The 17071-nt window shown below is 39.4% G+C and overlaps 1 protein-coding gene across 3 annotated transcripts in view; it reads left to right on the top strand.

The window, feature by feature from the left end:
• Positions 1-1514: 1514 nt before the first annotated feature.
• Positions 1515-17071, top strand: part of LOC127793736 (uncharacterized) — a 29125-nt gene continuing 13568 nt past the window's right edge. Inside the window, exons 1-12 of one of the 3 annotated variants that reach the window (XM_052324431.1) lie at positions 1521-1740; positions 1835-1950; positions 3621-3650; positions 3762-3901; positions 10600-10776; positions 10868-10931; positions 11037-11144; positions 12635-12788; positions 14300-14389; positions 14844-14899; positions 15681-15738; positions 16565-17030. In XM_052324431.1, the coding sequence (XP_052180391.1) occupies positions 1659-1740; positions 1835-1950; positions 3621-3650; positions 3762-3901; positions 10600-10776; positions 10868-10931; positions 11037-11144; positions 12635-12788; positions 14300-14389; positions 14844-14899; positions 15681-15738; positions 16565-16761 (1272 nt within the window). In that variant the 5' untranslated portion in view covers positions 1521-1658 and the 3' untranslated portion in view covers positions 16762-17030. Of the gene's footprint in view, positions 1741-1834; positions 1951-3620; positions 3651-3761; positions 3902-10599; positions 10777-10867; positions 10932-11036; positions 11145-12634; positions 12789-14299; positions 14390-14843; positions 14900-15680; positions 15739-16564; positions 17031-17071 lie in introns of those variants that run through there. The other 2 variants (XM_052324428.1, XM_052324429.1) reach the window with 2 other exon arrangements.

The raw sequence follows: 17071 nt of genomic DNA, 5'->3' as shown, positions 1-17071 counted from the left end.
GTGCTCAGTTGGATTGACGTATTATTTGTTAACCTTATCTCTTGCCATTAGCATTTTTATTTCTAGTACAGACACAATGGATTGAATTCATTTTATTTGTGGTAGAGAGAGACAATTGGCTAAAATTCGGCTTGGCTTACTATAGCTTGCAAGATTTTTTTTTTTTTTTTTCAGAAGAAATGAGATACAAAAGACCACAAAGTTTGCTAGATTTATTATGATGCACTTAGTTGACGTGGGCATGGCTTTCAATGTATGATTGAAACTTGTGATCTTGTATCATTATGTTTAATAATTTAAATTATTGTGACTTTACCTATAGTTTGAATAAATTTTACCTTATTTTATCTGTTATCGCCATCTAATTAAAAAAAAAAAATGAGGGAGAATGGTGAATGTATTTTTGTATCATAAGAGTCAAATATAATTGTTCGTTATTTTTGTTGGGTATTAATAATTTTTGACAAAATCATAGTTTAGATACCTTTATATAAAAGATATTTTTTTTTATATATATTTTGTTGAAGATCAAGAAAATTTTTGATAACTTCGTGGATATGAATATCGTAAATGATCACATCGAAACATAAGTGTTATATAAGAAAATTTGAAAAAATAAGTTAATTTTTAAAATATTAGGTTGCGTTATTTTTACTGTTTTTAAATTATTTTTAATTTTTTAAAATAATAAAAACGATTTCTCTTTATTGTTTTTAAAAATATTTTTTTTAAAATAAAAAAAATTATAAAGGAAACTCAAAACAACAAAAAATTATTTTGATTGTTTTCATAAAAAACAAACTCTAAAATCAAAATACATTTATTTATTTATTTATTTATATTTTATTATTATTATAGTAAAAAAATATTACAAAATTTATTAACTTTTAAAAATATATATTAACATTAAATATTTCTAATTTATTGAATAATAAAATTTATTAAATAAAATATCATTAAAATATTATTTTTAAAATTCCAAAAGAGAATGCGTTTTTTAATTTTCTGTTTTGAGAAATAATTTTTAAAATGAGAAAAAAATGCGTTTTCAATTTTTTAAAAATAGACTATCAAAATAGAAAATTAAAAATAAATTCAAAACTCAAAACTAAAAATTAAAAAACTAAAAAGAATGCGGTCTTAGAATTTAGACTACTAGTTGTTAAACTATTAATTGGGGTTTATTTTTTAATTATTTTTGTAGTTTTCTAGCAAATAAATTCAAAACTTTTTTTTTTTTTTACCAGAGTAAATCAATTATTTTATTTTTTCACGTAGGCAAGATAGAATTAAGCTGAAATTATACCTACCAACAATAAAGGAATCTTAAAGTTGAGAGTTATTTATATATTTGCATATATAAATAACTATATCCAGTATTCTCACCATTGGAAGGGTGAGGGGCGTGCTTGCAAACAAACATAAAAGAGGGGAAAGTTACGAAAATACCGAAGAAATTGGAGAACCAAAAGAGAAACAAACATAAAAATAGGGGGAGGTTATGAAAATACCGAAGAAATTAGAGAAACAAAATTCGAGAGAGCCTCCACTCGCAGCCGCCATTGCCGCCTTGCGAAGCCCTCTGTTCGTCTCTCTTTCTGCATACTCGCTAAGGCATATAACACAGTACAGAAAACTTGGAAACTCCACAAGCAAAGATGCCGCGCACCACCACGGTGGAAGGCCCTGGTTGCCCGCCAATTCGAGCCCTAACGTTCGACGTCCTCGGCCTCGTCAAGGGTGATGCCTAATTCCCAATACACTGTTCTGTATGTTTATGTTTATTTCTGAAGTGTATGTCTGTTTTGAAGATGTAATGGCTATCTGTGTGTAGTGATCGAAGCTCGTGGTAAGCAAGGCGGAGTCCCTAAGGTGGTCGAGAGATGGGGCGAGCCGGACGCTTCCAGATGCGTGCTCGCCGCTTCGATCAACGACCGTAAATCTGACCCAGTATGTGTTTCTAATTTCACGCTTTTGCTCTTTCTAGTTATCTGAACTTTGCATCTTTCTAGTGATTTCAACAACTTGATATAGTTACTTTTTGATGTCTTTTTAGTGTTTGTTATTGACTCATGTTTATTTTCTATAATTAGGTTTTGGGGGTAAGTTTCCTGACATGAGATAAATGACATTACTGTGGACAGATGAGGAACTGCTCTTTTTATTTATTTATTTATTTATTTCTTGAGTTTAACCCTTTAAGAATGGATATCTGGTTATGACGCTTTCCTTAAAAATGTATTCCACATGTTTCATTGTATTATCAAGTATCATTTTCCACTGAATTTATATTATATGAAACACTCATTTAGGTGAAAGTATTATCCATGAAATTCTAAAAGAGGGTAATTGTTTTGTTAGATAGGTTTATCTAAAATTTATGGATATCTTTTTCCAATGAACCAAATGCCTGAAAGCTCCTAGGCCATAATTCCTATGTCTTTGGCTATCCTGATGCAAATTGAGCTGACCAGACAAAGCAAGCTCTAGCTCCTATATATTGTATTGGGAGGGCTTTCTTTAGAATCTATATGATAGAATATACATCAATAAGTGTTTGCTGTTATGTTTCCTGTCTTACAAGTTTATTATTATTTTTTTGGATCATGCTGTGTGGCTGCCAATCAAGTGCTGGCATATCCCAAAGAGTATGTTTTTAATCCTTTATAACCAAAATTTCAATGATGAGGGAGCCTAGATAACCCTGTTATCCCCAGGAGGTAACCTTACAAAAGAAAAGCAAAAGTGACTCCTATTCCAAGAACATGAACACTGCACGAGCAAAAAAACCAATGAGAACTGTTGTCCCTCTTACAGCACCAGACACATGAAGCTTACTCTCCAATCATCTAAGAAATCTTATTGCCAAAGCTTTGCATATAACTGAAGCATTGCACATCTCAACATCTTGACATCCGGACATAGAATCTTAAACATATATAGTTCCTTAAAATCTTCTTTTTACATCTTCTGGAATGTTAAAAATCAAGAGTACTTGTACTTATTAGGGGCAAAAAGAAAATCAATATTTCTTGACTTTCCACTTATTTAAAGACCTTAAGGATCAAGCCAAATGAGGAAAATGCAAGTTTATAAAAGTGCATTCTTGTAAAGCAGATTGAATAGATGTAATGATTCCATTGTGGACCGATGTTATTTTGTTAGCAAAGAGTTTTGGCTAAAATATACTTGCATCCAGTTATTTCACAGTTGGCACATATCTTTTAGGAGTAGCATTAATTTCCTCTAGAAGCTTAATTCTATGAGCAAGGTTTTGTGGACATCAGTCACCACTTCCCTTTTAGTTTCCAATCTGTCTTATGGGAAGTACACTAGTCCTGATGAAGCTTTGTCATATTTGAATAAAAAAAAATCTCCTGTATTATCTCTGTGGTTTGATACTTTCCTGCATACAGGAGATTGCTGTGCTGTACATGGAGATCCTTGTACTACATATTTATCATGGACCATCGATCTCTGCATTGTACTTATCTTGAAATATTGATCTTCTTGAGATCTACATCATTCTCACCTACCTGCTGATATATTTTCTGTACATGGTTTTAGTGATATCAAATAAATTTTAGATTTGATCTTTTGTTTTCTTACATTTGTTGCAGCTTTTGGCTGTTGCTAGGAAAAGTGGTTTGGTAAGTTCTTATGGATTATGAATAGCTAGACACATCTGGGTTCTCTGTTATTGCTTGCAGTTTTAAATTTATCTCATGCCTCTTTATTCTTGAGCTTGATCTTCTGTACAGGTTGAGGTGCTTAGCCCTCTTGATGGGAAACTTCATTTTTCCATTACCAATGTTAGTGGTGCGGATATACAAACTGAAGATGATGCCATTGTTGTTGGGCTGCATCTGTTCAGAAAACAGATATTGGAGTCATCTGCTAGGTATTGATAACTCAATTATGTCTTCTTCTTCTAGTTCTATTTCTTCGAGTGTCTTAGCTAGACCTTTTCTTTTGCCTAGTGATAGGTTGGTGTTATTTTCTCTTTGGTAATGTCATTTGAGCCCCAGTTTAGGCACAGTTTCATGATTGGAAAGAGATCTCTCCCTAGCTTTTCTGGACTTTCTTTACATTCATATTGAGGTACAGGAAGGGGAGGACAGGTGGGTGTGGAGTATTTTTTGTTCATTCCATCTATTAGTTTCTGAGTGACAAAGGTGTATTGGATTTCCCTAGAATATTTGATGGAAGTTGTGAGAAATTAGAGGTAGAACTCCAACTTGAAAAGTTAGCTTAACAGGTGGAGAGATCCTCCTCCTTATATATAGCCCATGTCTCTCTTGTGGAGGCAATGTGGGATTCTCAACACTCCCCCCCACGCCGAAACTTCTCCAGTAACTGATACATGCCCAGGTGATCGGGCAGAATACTGGTCCATGACCACGACAACCAAGGGTTAGCTCTGATACCATGTGAGAAGTTAGAGGTAGAACTCCAACCTGAAAAGCTAGCTTATGTCACGCATGGAGCTGCTCGGATAACATTTTTTATTTTTCTTTTGCCTTAATGTAATTCCCTCAAGCTGAGCAGTAGGCCATAGCAGGAGCAGTAGGTTGTTAAAATATTCGGTACATGATTAGGAGAGGGCCCCACTGTCAGGGAATGACCTCCCAATCGCCTTTATATAGTACCCTATTATGCAGTGTAACGGTATGCAAAAAGGCAATCAGAATATTCATTTCCAGTCTTCTCTCTCTCTCTCACCTGCTTCACTATCTCATCTATTCTCCCTTACACTCCCCTCTTCAACCTAGCAATCCTCTCGGAATTGCAGTAAACCCTACTATCCTTCAGCGGGTTGTGACACATTGGTATCAGAGCACTGTTCTGGTCGAGTGGGTGAGCAGGTCTAGTAATGGCCGAGGGAACGCGTATGAAGAATTTCGAAACATAGCTGCAGCAAACCGGGGTGATGGTGGCGGAATGCCAAAGCAAGATGGAGCAAATGGAGTTGGGAACGACTCGAAATCAGGAGGCTATTCTTGCACTAGATCGTTGGATGGAGAGTGCCATGGATGGAATGGAAAGGAGGTTGGACGAGTCCATTACACGGGTTCGAGAGGAGCTAGCTGCACAAATGCAGCAATACATAGCCATGTTAGGCCGACAATAGCCGATTAGGCTAGCGCCTGAATTTCCACCGAGAGAAGGGATGGATCCTGCTCCCCACAGGGATAGAGCTGGACGGGAGCTGGAAATACATGAGGAGGAGCTTAACCAGGGTGGCCGAGAAGAAGGAATACTGGGGAGGGGGCCAGTAGTCACAGCGAACCATCATCTACAAGGATTCCCTCTCCCTAAGATGGACATCCCAGTGTTCGAAGGGGTTAATCCACGATGGTGGATAAGGAAGTGTGAAAGGCTGTTTGAGTGGTATAACATTCCGGAGCTACAGAAGGTGTCTCTAGCGGCAGCCTACTTCAACGAAGAGGTCGACGCGTGGTATCAAAGAGTCATATGGCTGAGGAGAAACCAGACATGGGGAGAGTTTACAAAGGTTCTATGTGGAAGGTTTGGAGAAAGAAGTATGACCGACATTGTGGAAGAATTCAACAAGCTTAAATAGTCAGGGAGTGTAGAGGTATACCAAAAACGCTTCGAGGAGCTGAGGTCCTACATGATCCAATACAACCCCTACCTCACCGAAACCTATTTTGTATCAAGTTACTTAAGTGGCCTCAATGATGAATTAAGGCCAATGGTTAAGGTGCTTAGGCCACAGACAGTAGCTCAAGCATCGGAAAATGCTTGATTATAGGAGTTAGTAGTAGAAGCATTGCTTAAGAGGCAGAGGCAGCAGACAAGGGGCATGGTGGCCGGGACCTAAAGTGGGACAGGAAGGAATTTTAACCGAGAAGTAGGTAAGTGGAACGGCGGGGCAAGAGGAGTTGTGGGACAGGGCGTAGCACCCCCTGGAGATCCGTTGAGGGAGCAAAGAAGACTGCCAGGACTATGCTTCCGGTGCGGGGACAAGTACCACCCGGGGCAGCCTTGCAAAAGGCAGATTTTGCTGTTAGAAGGGGATGAAGGAGGTGACCAGGAGGTGGAGGAAGGAATAGCTGAGGATGACGGGGGTGTGGAAGACAATGGAGAAATATCCATTCATGCCCTGAAAGGGGTGGCCAATAACAAAATTATCAAAGTGGGAGGCCAGGCCAAGGGAAGCACCCTCATGATCCTAATCGACAGTGGGAGTACCCACAGTTTTATTGATGAGCACACGGCGAGAAGGCTAAATTGCCAGCTGATAGGGATGCCACCCCTAAGCGTAACAGTGGCCAATGGACAGAAGGTGTTGAGTACCTCGGCCTGCAATGGTTTTTCGTGGAAAATGCAAGGGGAGAAGTTCGTAACCGATTTAAGGTTACTGTAGTTGGGAGGCTGCGATATGGTCTTGGGGGTGGACTGGATGAAAGGAGTAAGCCCAATTAGCTTTGATTTTAACTGCATGGAAGTATCCTTTGAGAAGGAGGGCAAGAGAATGGCCATCAAGAGCGAGAAAGAAGCTGGGGTGTGCAAGCTGATGTCCGGGAAGGTTTTGAAGAGAGTCATGAAGGGGAAGTGGGTTTAATGGGCACAACTCTTCTCAATAGTGGTTGCAGAGGATACGTCTGAGGAACCAGGAGGGCTGGGGCAGTATTACTTAACCATCAGCGACCGGGAGGAGTCCCCTAATCAGGTAACACATTTGGCCTTACTTGATGAATTGTTGGTGAAGTATGCGGACCTATTTGCAGAACCCAGATCCCTACCCCCTAACCGACTGTTTAACCACTCTATCAACCTCAAACCCAACACCGAACCAGTTAATACCCGAGCCTACCGATACCTTCCTATCCAGAAGAATGAGATTGAGAGGATGGTTAGGGACATGCTACAACAATCCATTATCAAACCAAGCCAAAGCCCCTTTGCTTCCCCTGTTTTATTAGTGAAAAAGAAGGATGGGGCATGGAGGTTTTGTGTAGATTACCGCCACTTGAACTCCATCACAATCAAGGATAAATTTCCCATTCCTTTAGTAGAAGACCTGCTAGACGAATTCCATAATGCCAAGTTCTTTTCCAAGCTTGATTTGCACTCCGGTTATCATCAAATTAGGATGAAACCCGAGGATACTCCTAAGACTGCATTCAAAACACACCATGGTCATTTTGAATTTCTGGTAATGCCATTTGGGCTTACCAACGCCCCAGCCACCTTTCAATCCCTCATGAACCGCATCTTCGAAGGCCACTTACAGAAATTCATCTTAGTTTTCTTTGATGACATCCTTATCTATAGCCCCACCTTCGAACAACACCTAGTGCACTTGCAAACCACCCTAGACATTCTGCGGAACCACCAATTATTCATCAAGAAATCCAAATGTGAGTTTGGTCAGGAGCAAGTGGAGTATTTGGGGCACATAATCGCTGAAGGAAAGGTGAGCACTGATCCTAGGAAGATCGAAGCTATGGTGGCATGGCCGAGACCCACAACCGTTAGGGCCCTAAGGGGATTTCTTGGGTTAACAGGGTATTACAGGCGGTTTGTTAAGAACTATGGGGTCATCAACCGACCATTGACGGAGCTACTTAAGAAGGGAGAATTTCATTGGGGTCCCAAGGCAGAAGTGGCATTCAACGAAGTAAAGGAAGCAATGAGCAGGGTGCCGGAGTTGAAGCTACCAGATTTTGAGAAGCCTTTCACCCTGAAGACCGATGCATGTGGCACTGGCATTGGGGCAGTGTTGGCACAAGAGGGGAGACCAATTGCCTTCTTAAGCCAAGTGTTAGGTCCCCAGCATTCTGGGTTAAGCATCTATGAGAAGGAGTTCTTGGCAGTCCTCATGGCTGTGGATCGATGGAGGCATTACTTGGAAGGGAGGGGCGATTCATCATTAAAACAGACCATGAAAGTCTGAAATATCTTCTGCAGCAAAGACTTCAAACGCAGCTACAATGCAAGGGAATGGTCAAGCTCATGGGACTAGATTATACGATACAATATCAAAAAGGGAAAGAAAACATAGCTGCTGATGCCCTATCTCGATGCCATGAAGAGGGAAACCTTGCAGCAGTCACAATAGTGACTCCACAGTGGTACGAGGAAGTAGTCAACAGCTATGGAAACGACCCCAGGATCACTGCCTTGCTAGAGGAACTTACGATGAAGCAAGGGGAGGTGGAGGGATATACCCTGAAAGGGGGAATGTTGAGGTATCAAGGACGAATAGTGATCGGAAACCAGCCTGAGGTAAAAAGGAAGATCATGCAGGCCTTGCATGAGTATCTTTGGGAGGCCATTCCGACGAACAGAACACGTATGTAAGAGTTAAAGGGATATTCTATTGGCCAAGAATGAAGACTGAGGTAAAGGAGTTCGTGAGGAGTTGTGATATTTGCAAAAGGTGCAAAACGGAGCGGGTACCTTACCCTAGACTGCTGCAACCCCTCCCCATTCCGGATCAGGCTTGGTCCAGTGTGTCGATGGATTTCGTGGATGGTTTACCTAGATCAGAAGGAAAAGACAGTGTCTTGGTGGTAGTAGATAGGTTCACGAAATTCGCCCACTTCATCGGGTTAGCCCATCCTTACACAGCTCAGGAGGTGGCAAGAGCCTTCTTGGACTGTGTAATTCAGCTGCATGGGGTCCCTCATAATATAGTCTCCGATAGGGATAGCATGTTCACCAACCTCTTTTGGCAGGAACTGATGAAGTCTCTGGGAACAAATCTACGGCTGTTCACGGCCTAACACCCCCAAACGAACGGCCAAACCGAGAGGGTAAATCAGAGCCTCGAAACTTATCTAAGGTGCGTATGCCTATTACGACCCAAGGAATGGCACCGGTGGTTGTCCCTGGCGCAGTGGTGGTATAACACCACTCGACACTCAGCTATTAGGACCACCCCCTTCGAAGCTCTGTTCGGGTACAAACCCCCCTTGCTACCCGCGATAGGAGGAGGATCAGACGCAGCCACAATAGAAGAATACTTACAACAAAAGAGAGAAGTGACACGGCAAATAAAGCAAGAGCTGGCCTCCGCTCAGCACCGTATGAAGCAGTACGCGGACAGGAGGAGGACGGAAAGGGAGTTTGAGGTCGGGGATGAAGTGTACCTAAGGTTAAAACAGCCGCACCTGCGATCACTGACACGTGAGAAGCTACTAAGCTCAACCCTAGGTATTTCGGACCCTTCCCTATAACTAACAAGATAGGGAAGGTGGCGTATCGACTGCAATTACCGACCGACACACACATCCATCCCGTATTTCACGTTTCGCTATTGAAGAAGTCAATTGGGGGTCAGCCGGCAAATGCCACGCTACCACCCCTACCTAAGGAAAGTGAGCAGGCGGTGGAACCAGAAGCCATACTCGAAGACGAGTGATTCAGCAAGGAGGAGTGCCCTTAATCCAAGTCTTGGTCAAATGGCAGGGAAGCACTCAGGAAGGAAACACTTGGGAATATCTACCTAAATTGTTTCAGAAATTCCCTCGCGCAGTTAGCCTAATCAATCTTCCTTGAGGACAAGGAAGCACTCAAGAGGGGAGCATTGTCACGCATGGAGCTACTCGGATAGCATTTTTTATTGGGAATATCTACCTAAATTGTTTCAGAAATTCCCTCGCGCAGTTAGCCTAATCAATCTTCCTTGAGTACAAGGAAGCACTCAAGAGAGGAGCATTGTCACGCATGGAGCTACTCGGATAGCATTTTTTATTGGGAATATCTACCTAAATTGTTTCAGAAATTCCCTCGCGCAGTTAGCCTAATCAATCTTCCTTGAGGACAAGGAAGCACTCAAGAGGGGAGCATTGTCACGCATGGAGCTACTCGGATAGCATTTTTTATTTTTATTTTGCCTTAATGTAATTCCCTCTAGTTGAGCAATAGGCCATAGCAGGAGCAGTAGGTTGTTAGAATATTCGGTACATAATTAGGAGAGGGCCCCACTGTCAGGGAATGACCTCCCAATCGCCTTTATATAGTACCCTATTATGCAGTGTAACGGTATGCAAAAAGGCAATCAGAATATTCATTTCCAGTCTTCTCTCTCTCTCTCTCTCTCTCGCCTGCTTCGCTATCTCGTCTATTCTCCCTTACACTCTCCTCTTCAACCTAGCAATCCTCTCGGAATTGCAGTAAACCCTGCTATCCTTCAGCGGGTTGTGACAGCTTAATAGGTGGAGGGATCCTTCTTCTTATATATAGCCCAGGTCTCCCTTGTGGAGACAATGTGAGATTCTCAACAAAAGTCAACTGTTCCTTTGGGGGGAAGCCCTTTTGTGCAGTTGGAGACTTGTTAGAGTCATTTAGATGACTAATAATATGTTTTTATCTGAGAAATAGACGAATTTTTCCGAGTGTTGAAAGTCTGATTTTTTTCCTTTAAGAGAACCAAGCATTCTCCATCCTTTTAAGATTTTTTTGTAGTTTCTTTATTCTCTCTCACAAGTAATTTTTTGGGCTTTCCTTTACACCAGTTTACCCTTTAAGGCGGTTCTTTAGTCCTAGAAGGAAAAAATTTTGCACCACAGTGCATTTAAACTTTTCTTGGTATTTTCTTATCCATCCTTTGATGTCTTTGATCAGGTCATGTACCTTACTTACATGCACAGCCAAGGGACACGCAAGCATCAGGTCTGTTGAAGCTCCAGAATCACCACAAGATTCAATTTCTAGTTATCTGACAACATGGAATGTATGTAGTTCTGGCAATATTTCATGTTCAAAGGTGGATGGAAATGAGAACTATGCTTTATTTGGAGGGTGAGTTTGCATGTCTGGTTGTTTAATGCAGGTTTAATAAAGTTTAACAAATTGAATAAGTATTTGATCATTTCATTGTTTTAACACTCAGGAAGGGAGTTGAAATTAATGTGTGGAATCTTGACACACGCTCTAAAATCTGGAATGCAAAATCTGTGAGCCTTTTGTTCTCTCCAATGTTTTAAATGCCATGAAAAAATAACCAGATTGCTCGAGTCATTGGCCAAGGCTTTGACCTCATACCTTGTTTTTTTAAACAGCCTGCTAAGAATAGTCTTGGAATATTCACCCCAACATGGTTTACATCTGCTACATTTTTAAATAAGGATGATCATCGCAAAATTGTGGCTGGTACCAACAGCCATCAGGTAATGTTCTATGTCAAACTCCTATTTATGTTGTAGTGTGTTATTGAACTTTCAGTTTATTTCCAATAGTTTACCAAGCAATGAAGTACATGCCCACCTTTTACGAATTCTAGGCACTTGTCTTTGGCTCATCTACTTGAATGGATGAGATCCATGGGGAGAAAAAATTTTAATGCTTGTGCACTAAGAAGCATGGATACAGATCTGAGATGCAAACATAACAAGATATGAGCACTTGAAATGACAATTTGGAAGTATTAAGAGCTGACGTGAAACAACAGAGACATGGTGCCAACAAATATTCTTTTTGTCTACATGAAATTCCATATTTATTATACAAACATAGTTAAAAGGGGAGTAAATTGCAGCCAGACCCCCTGTGGTTTAGGTCAATTTTATGGACGCCCCATGTGGTTTAATTTTTGTATTTCAGGTTCATCTGATTTATTTTTATATCAGTCAGCCCCTTCCATTAATCTAGAGCCTACTGGCATTACTAAACTTTCCTAAACTGCGCTGTTTTTAATAAACCCTACTTTCTCTCTCTACTTTTCAGTCATCATTCCTGCACCTCTCTCTACGTTCTCTATTTCTCTCTCATCTTTACTCTCTTCTTTTGCTGGGTCCCTCTCTTCTCCTTTCCATTCTCTCTTTTTTCAGCTGGTCTGTTATCCAGTTGCTTCTTGATGAAGATTAGCCTCTGCTGGTTCAGTGGGATGCCTCCCTGTCCTGAAAAATGTCACATATCAACACACATGTCTTTGCAGTTGCACAGACAACATTGAGAACCTAATCAATGCCAGTGCCCCCTCCATCCTACCCAACTACCAGCCAGCCCTCTGCACTCCAATCTCTTCTTTACCTTTTATTCCCTCCATTCCAATCTCATCAACATCCAATGTCACACTCACCCTTAAAAATGGCCATCCAAACAAATGTGGTAATGAAATCCAGCCACCTTACCCAAAATCTGAGATAGAATCCTATAACCCAAGCAACTAAAACCCAAGATCTGAGGTAGAATGCTATTGGCAAAATTGTTGCTGGCGTTGATGGAGCTATAGTGACATCCAACAACCTGAAATTATTGATGGCAAAATTGATGAAATTGTTGCCAATTTGATTTGTGTCCAGGGAATCTTTTATTTTTGTTCATGGTTGCTGCAATCTAATTGCAATAAAAAAAAAATATTACCCTTAAATTTTAATCAATGGAAAATGTAGTTTAAATTAGTTTTGTTAACTTCGTTAAACTCCATTTTACCAAAGGAATTTTTTTTTTTTTTTTGGCTACTGGTGACTGAACAGAGCATTAGGCAGTCAGTCGATTGATTCTTGATTAGTCTGTTAATGTATGCCAATTAATTGCCTGATTAGTGGTCTAGCCTCAAAAAATTATGCATCAGGTCCACAACAGAAGTTTTTCTGAACAGAATCTTCATTTTTTCCCCTGATTTGGAAACTTTTCCTCTTGATTTTATCTTCAACAGGTGCGCTTCTATGATATTTCTGCTCAGCGGAGACCAGTTATATCATTTGATTTTAGGGAGTCTTCAATCAAAGCAGTCAGTGAAGACCTAGATGGTAATACCATATATATAGGGAATGGTTCTGGTGACCTTGCTTCTGTTGACATTCGCACAGGTATCTTAGTTTATGTAACGTGTCTCAGTTATTTCATTCTGTATCTATTTGATATAGAATATGATTTGTACCATGTGATAGTAATGATTACAGCATGTTATTTTCATTAATGTTTTGAATAAATTAGTTGCAACCATTTTTTTTAGTGTCAGAGATATCAGCAGTTCTCAGGAGGTCCATGCGTTACAGTCCTAAAGAAAGAAATTACAAATTACTTTCTTTCAATTCCCATTTTTCAAACTGATTAATAGTAGAGGATTGTTGTTGGACTTCCTATTAACATACTGCCATAGGTAATGACTTGAAATCTTAAATGTCGTGCTCTTGGGTATGTAATTTTTTTTGGGTAATGATGAGAACCTGCAGCTACTACCTTTTGGGTGTGTACTGAGTAAACTCACAAGTATGGCGCAATAGCCCATGGACCACATACGCCAAGTAAGCGCACACTGTGTGAGCTTGCTCCCAGGGGGTGTGTTAATTTTTATCCTCATAGAGACTAGAGCTTTTACAGGCTTATCTACTAATAGCTTATTTTTCTTTTTACCATTTTGGTTTCAGTATTGGCTGTTGAATCGTAGAGCCATTCTCCACTTTTGGTTCTCAACAATACAGAGCTTAGTTCTTCTTTAACATGTAGATGACTGACCTCTATTCTGATAATATTATGTGAGTGAGTTCTGTAATCATTTTTATACCTTCTATATTACCATCAAATGTGCCTTCAAGGTAGCTCTGCTGCTGACATCTCAACTTCTCTGGTTTTCCAAATTTGGGGATGTGTGTGTTTATTTAGTAGAAGCAATATTTAAACTTATTAAATGTAGGGGTGAGCAAAATTTCAATTAAACTGAAATAACAGAACCAAACTGGCTGAAATTGGCGGTTTGGTTCGGTTTCCAATTTTGAGGTTTTCGGTTATTTCAGCTCGGTTCAGTCTCCTTTATTGAAAAAAACTGAAATAACTGAACTGACTAAAATGTTAAAAATGATGTCGTTTTTGACCAAATTAAGAATTAGAAAAGGGCAGATTCGGCAGAACGAGAAGCTGTTCAACAGAAGGCGAGGACGATTCCCCTAGCCTTCCCCTTCCTCTTTGCCCTCCGACCAACCCCGACCCTTCCCCTTCCTCATTGCCTCTGGCCTCTGATTCTGACCAGTCGACCAACTGCTGATGACAACCTTGTCTGTCTCGCTGTCTGCCTCTGCCGACGTCTTCTTCGATTTTCGTTTTGTTTCATCCATGGCTTTTATCTTTAAAGCTTGTCAATTAAAATTTTAGTTTCTATTTTTGAATTTTTCACTTTATATTGTCCATGGCTCTTCATGTTTGCTTCTTGTTCTAAATCTTGAAATTTGCATACAAGTTTTCAATATCATTTTGAATCCATCCAGTAGGTTTAAATTTGAGTGCAATTTTATTTATTGCTTGAGATGCCATTCGTACTAAGATTTTGCTATCACAAAGTGGAGATGTTGACAACCAAGCTCTCTTTTTCTTGGTGTTGTAGGGAAAGTATTAGGATGCTTTCTGGGAAAATGTTCTGGAAGTATAAGGTCCATAGCCAGGCATCCAGAGTTCCCAGTGTTAGCCTCATGTGGTGAGCATTCCGTTGAAACTTCTAGAATCACATAATCAGAAGTCTTCATTTTTTGTTCTTGTTTGGTGGGTGTATAAAAATATTGTTTTGTCTAATGGAGCTCTTTTACCAATGGAAAGTTGGAAATCATGTCTCTTATGTGTTGATCTTCAATGTCTACATGTAAATATGACCTTTTTTAGCCTAAGTTTCTTTCCTAAGTTATTTATGTTATATGTCTCTTTTAAATGAAAATTACAGAATGTATAGCTTAGTTCACTTTAGCTCTCAAATGTCTATGAATCCAACGATGGTATATTTGTGCTTCCACCCTTAGTTCACTTTAGGTGCATGAATGAACACACACATACATAAATTTACCTGTGTGTGTGGTTGTATGTATGAGTGCTCATGTATTACAAGATACTACTTTTCTCCTTCAACCACTAAAGTGAAAAACTTGGCTTTTATCTAGGATTGGATAGCTATTTGCGCTTCTGGGATGTTAAGTCACGGCAGCTTCTTTCCGCGGTATGTTATTTGGATCATTTCACAAATAATTGTTTAGAAATTCATTGTTTTTATTTACAACAAATTAGCCATTCTCTATATCATTTATTTTTTATTTTAAGAGATTTTGTTTTTTTGAAAGTAAGAGTGGTTTTTTTTTTTTTTGGGGGGGGGGGGGGGGCGGGGTGTGGGCTTGATGGAATATTTTGTTTAGATTTGTTTTTCTTTCAGGGTTTCAGTGGCTTTATGTTTTGTGGATGAATGGTATATATACTCTTGCCTCAGATTTTCTCTCCCTAGCATGAAGCTCGCTGGACAAACATGAGTTTATAGAATTTGAGATGATCAACATTTTTTTGTTCCAAGTCACATCAGCTAGGAATTTGAAACGCTTTGCTCCCAGTGGATCCAGTAAGGATCAAACTGCAGAAGTGGCTAATTTATTCATAGATGATAACTTAGTTTAAATATTTGATGGAGTGGGAGTTTTCCATTTTTGCTTCTCAACAGGCATCTTATTATGACCAGCTCTCCACTTATTATCCTAACATAAATGTTTGCACACTGAAATTCTTCCCTGAACAAAAATTAAGCATAAGAGACTTGCTTTAGAGGGATTGCTTCAATTGCCCACCTTGTGTATTAGATTGGAATGGTTGCATCTGTGTTATGGCCTGTCTGTTGGTTATTGAATCTTGAAAACAACCTGCTGGGCATATTTCTAGTATCTTTTTTCTGAAGCATTACAATGTCCGAGCTTGTGAATTCTTGAAATTTTGACAGTCTACAAATATAATTGCAGGTGTTCTTGAAGCAGCATCTATCGAATGTTGTTTTTGATTCCAATTTTAGTGATGGAGGTCAGTGTTTCTTCTCATCCTTATTTCTTCTGATAGTTCTTTTAAAACAATTTAAGAGAACCGGAAAAATCATTATTACTGAGGACTATATTTGATTTGATCTCGAGGTTCTGAATGTGATTTGATTGGACACTATATCCTAATTGTGGCAATATGCTGCCTCTTTACCTGGATTCATTATCTTTGTTATTGCCTTACAACACTTGATCAGGGGAAACTGCAAAAGTACCCTGAAATGGTTAAGATGCATTACATTTTGTATTGATGATGCTGATTGCAGTTAATTGGGGTAAGCTATTTGTAACTTGGAATAGATTCATTGCTACCTAAACATCATGAATTTCCATCCATTCTCCAGTTAGTTATATTATGAAATTTTCCATCTGATCTGTTGCAGCCTCAAACATGGAAAGTAAAATTGTCATGTAAAGAAGAGGAAAATGCAGAAATAAATGTTTTTAGGACATTTATAATAAAGAAGATAATGCTTATAGGACTTGTTTGATCAGCTTCACTGCAACACTATTGAATGAATATAATTATTGTTAACAAAATTGCATTACAGTGCGGTAGATTTACCACTTGCAAAGTGGAGTGAAATTCATGTGACTAGATAGGCACTTAATCACATGTACATGCTAGTCTGATTTCACTCCCCGCCTGAACCCTGAAAGGGAATTTATTTTGTTTATCTTTTTAGTTTGTCGGTTACTCGGTTATATCTTTGATATTTGTGTTGTATATTTTATTAACTTAACACCCCTACAATTTAAGGGATTCTAGTCCAGATTAACTCACATTCTCATATGCAATTTTGCTCAAACAGAAGTAGCTGGATCCACAGAAGATCTGACTTCAGATAATGCAGCAGCCGTTAATGATATACTTGATGAAGACGGGGAAGAGCCACGGCCCGTCAAACGTAAGAAGGGTTCTAAAGAACACTCTGTAAGCAAGAAGCTAAAGCTAAAATCCAAGAAAAGAAGCAAAAAGCTAGAAAGCAAGGATGTTGATGTTTCTTGATGTTGGCAGTCCAGCTGAATTTGTTTTGCTCATAGTTGGAAAGAAACAACACCCAAGTCCCGATAAAATTTAAACCATGAGATGCATACCAGCTGCGGCGACCAGTGATTTACATAATATGCCAGCTGCTATGGCTTTACGCCGTTTGTTTTATCAAATAGCAAATTTGGGACAGATTTTTTGGTCTATATTTTTTGCTTAGATATTACGCAAGGATTTGTTGTCAAAAATGCGATGAATGAAATTAGGCTAGTTAGCTCAAGGTTCCATTAGAGCAAGCCAGAGATTGAGAAATTGAATCATTTTGTTT

Source organism: Diospyros lotus, chromosome 2 (genome assembly GCF_014633365.1).
Source record: "Diospyros lotus cultivar Yz01 chromosome 2, ASM1463336v1, whole genome shotgun sequence".
In the NCBI taxonomy this organism is placed as follows: Eukaryota; Viridiplantae; Streptophyta; class Magnoliopsida; order Ericales; family Ebenaceae; genus Diospyros; species Diospyros lotus.
This window is presented reverse-complemented; position numbering and strand designations above follow the sequence as displayed.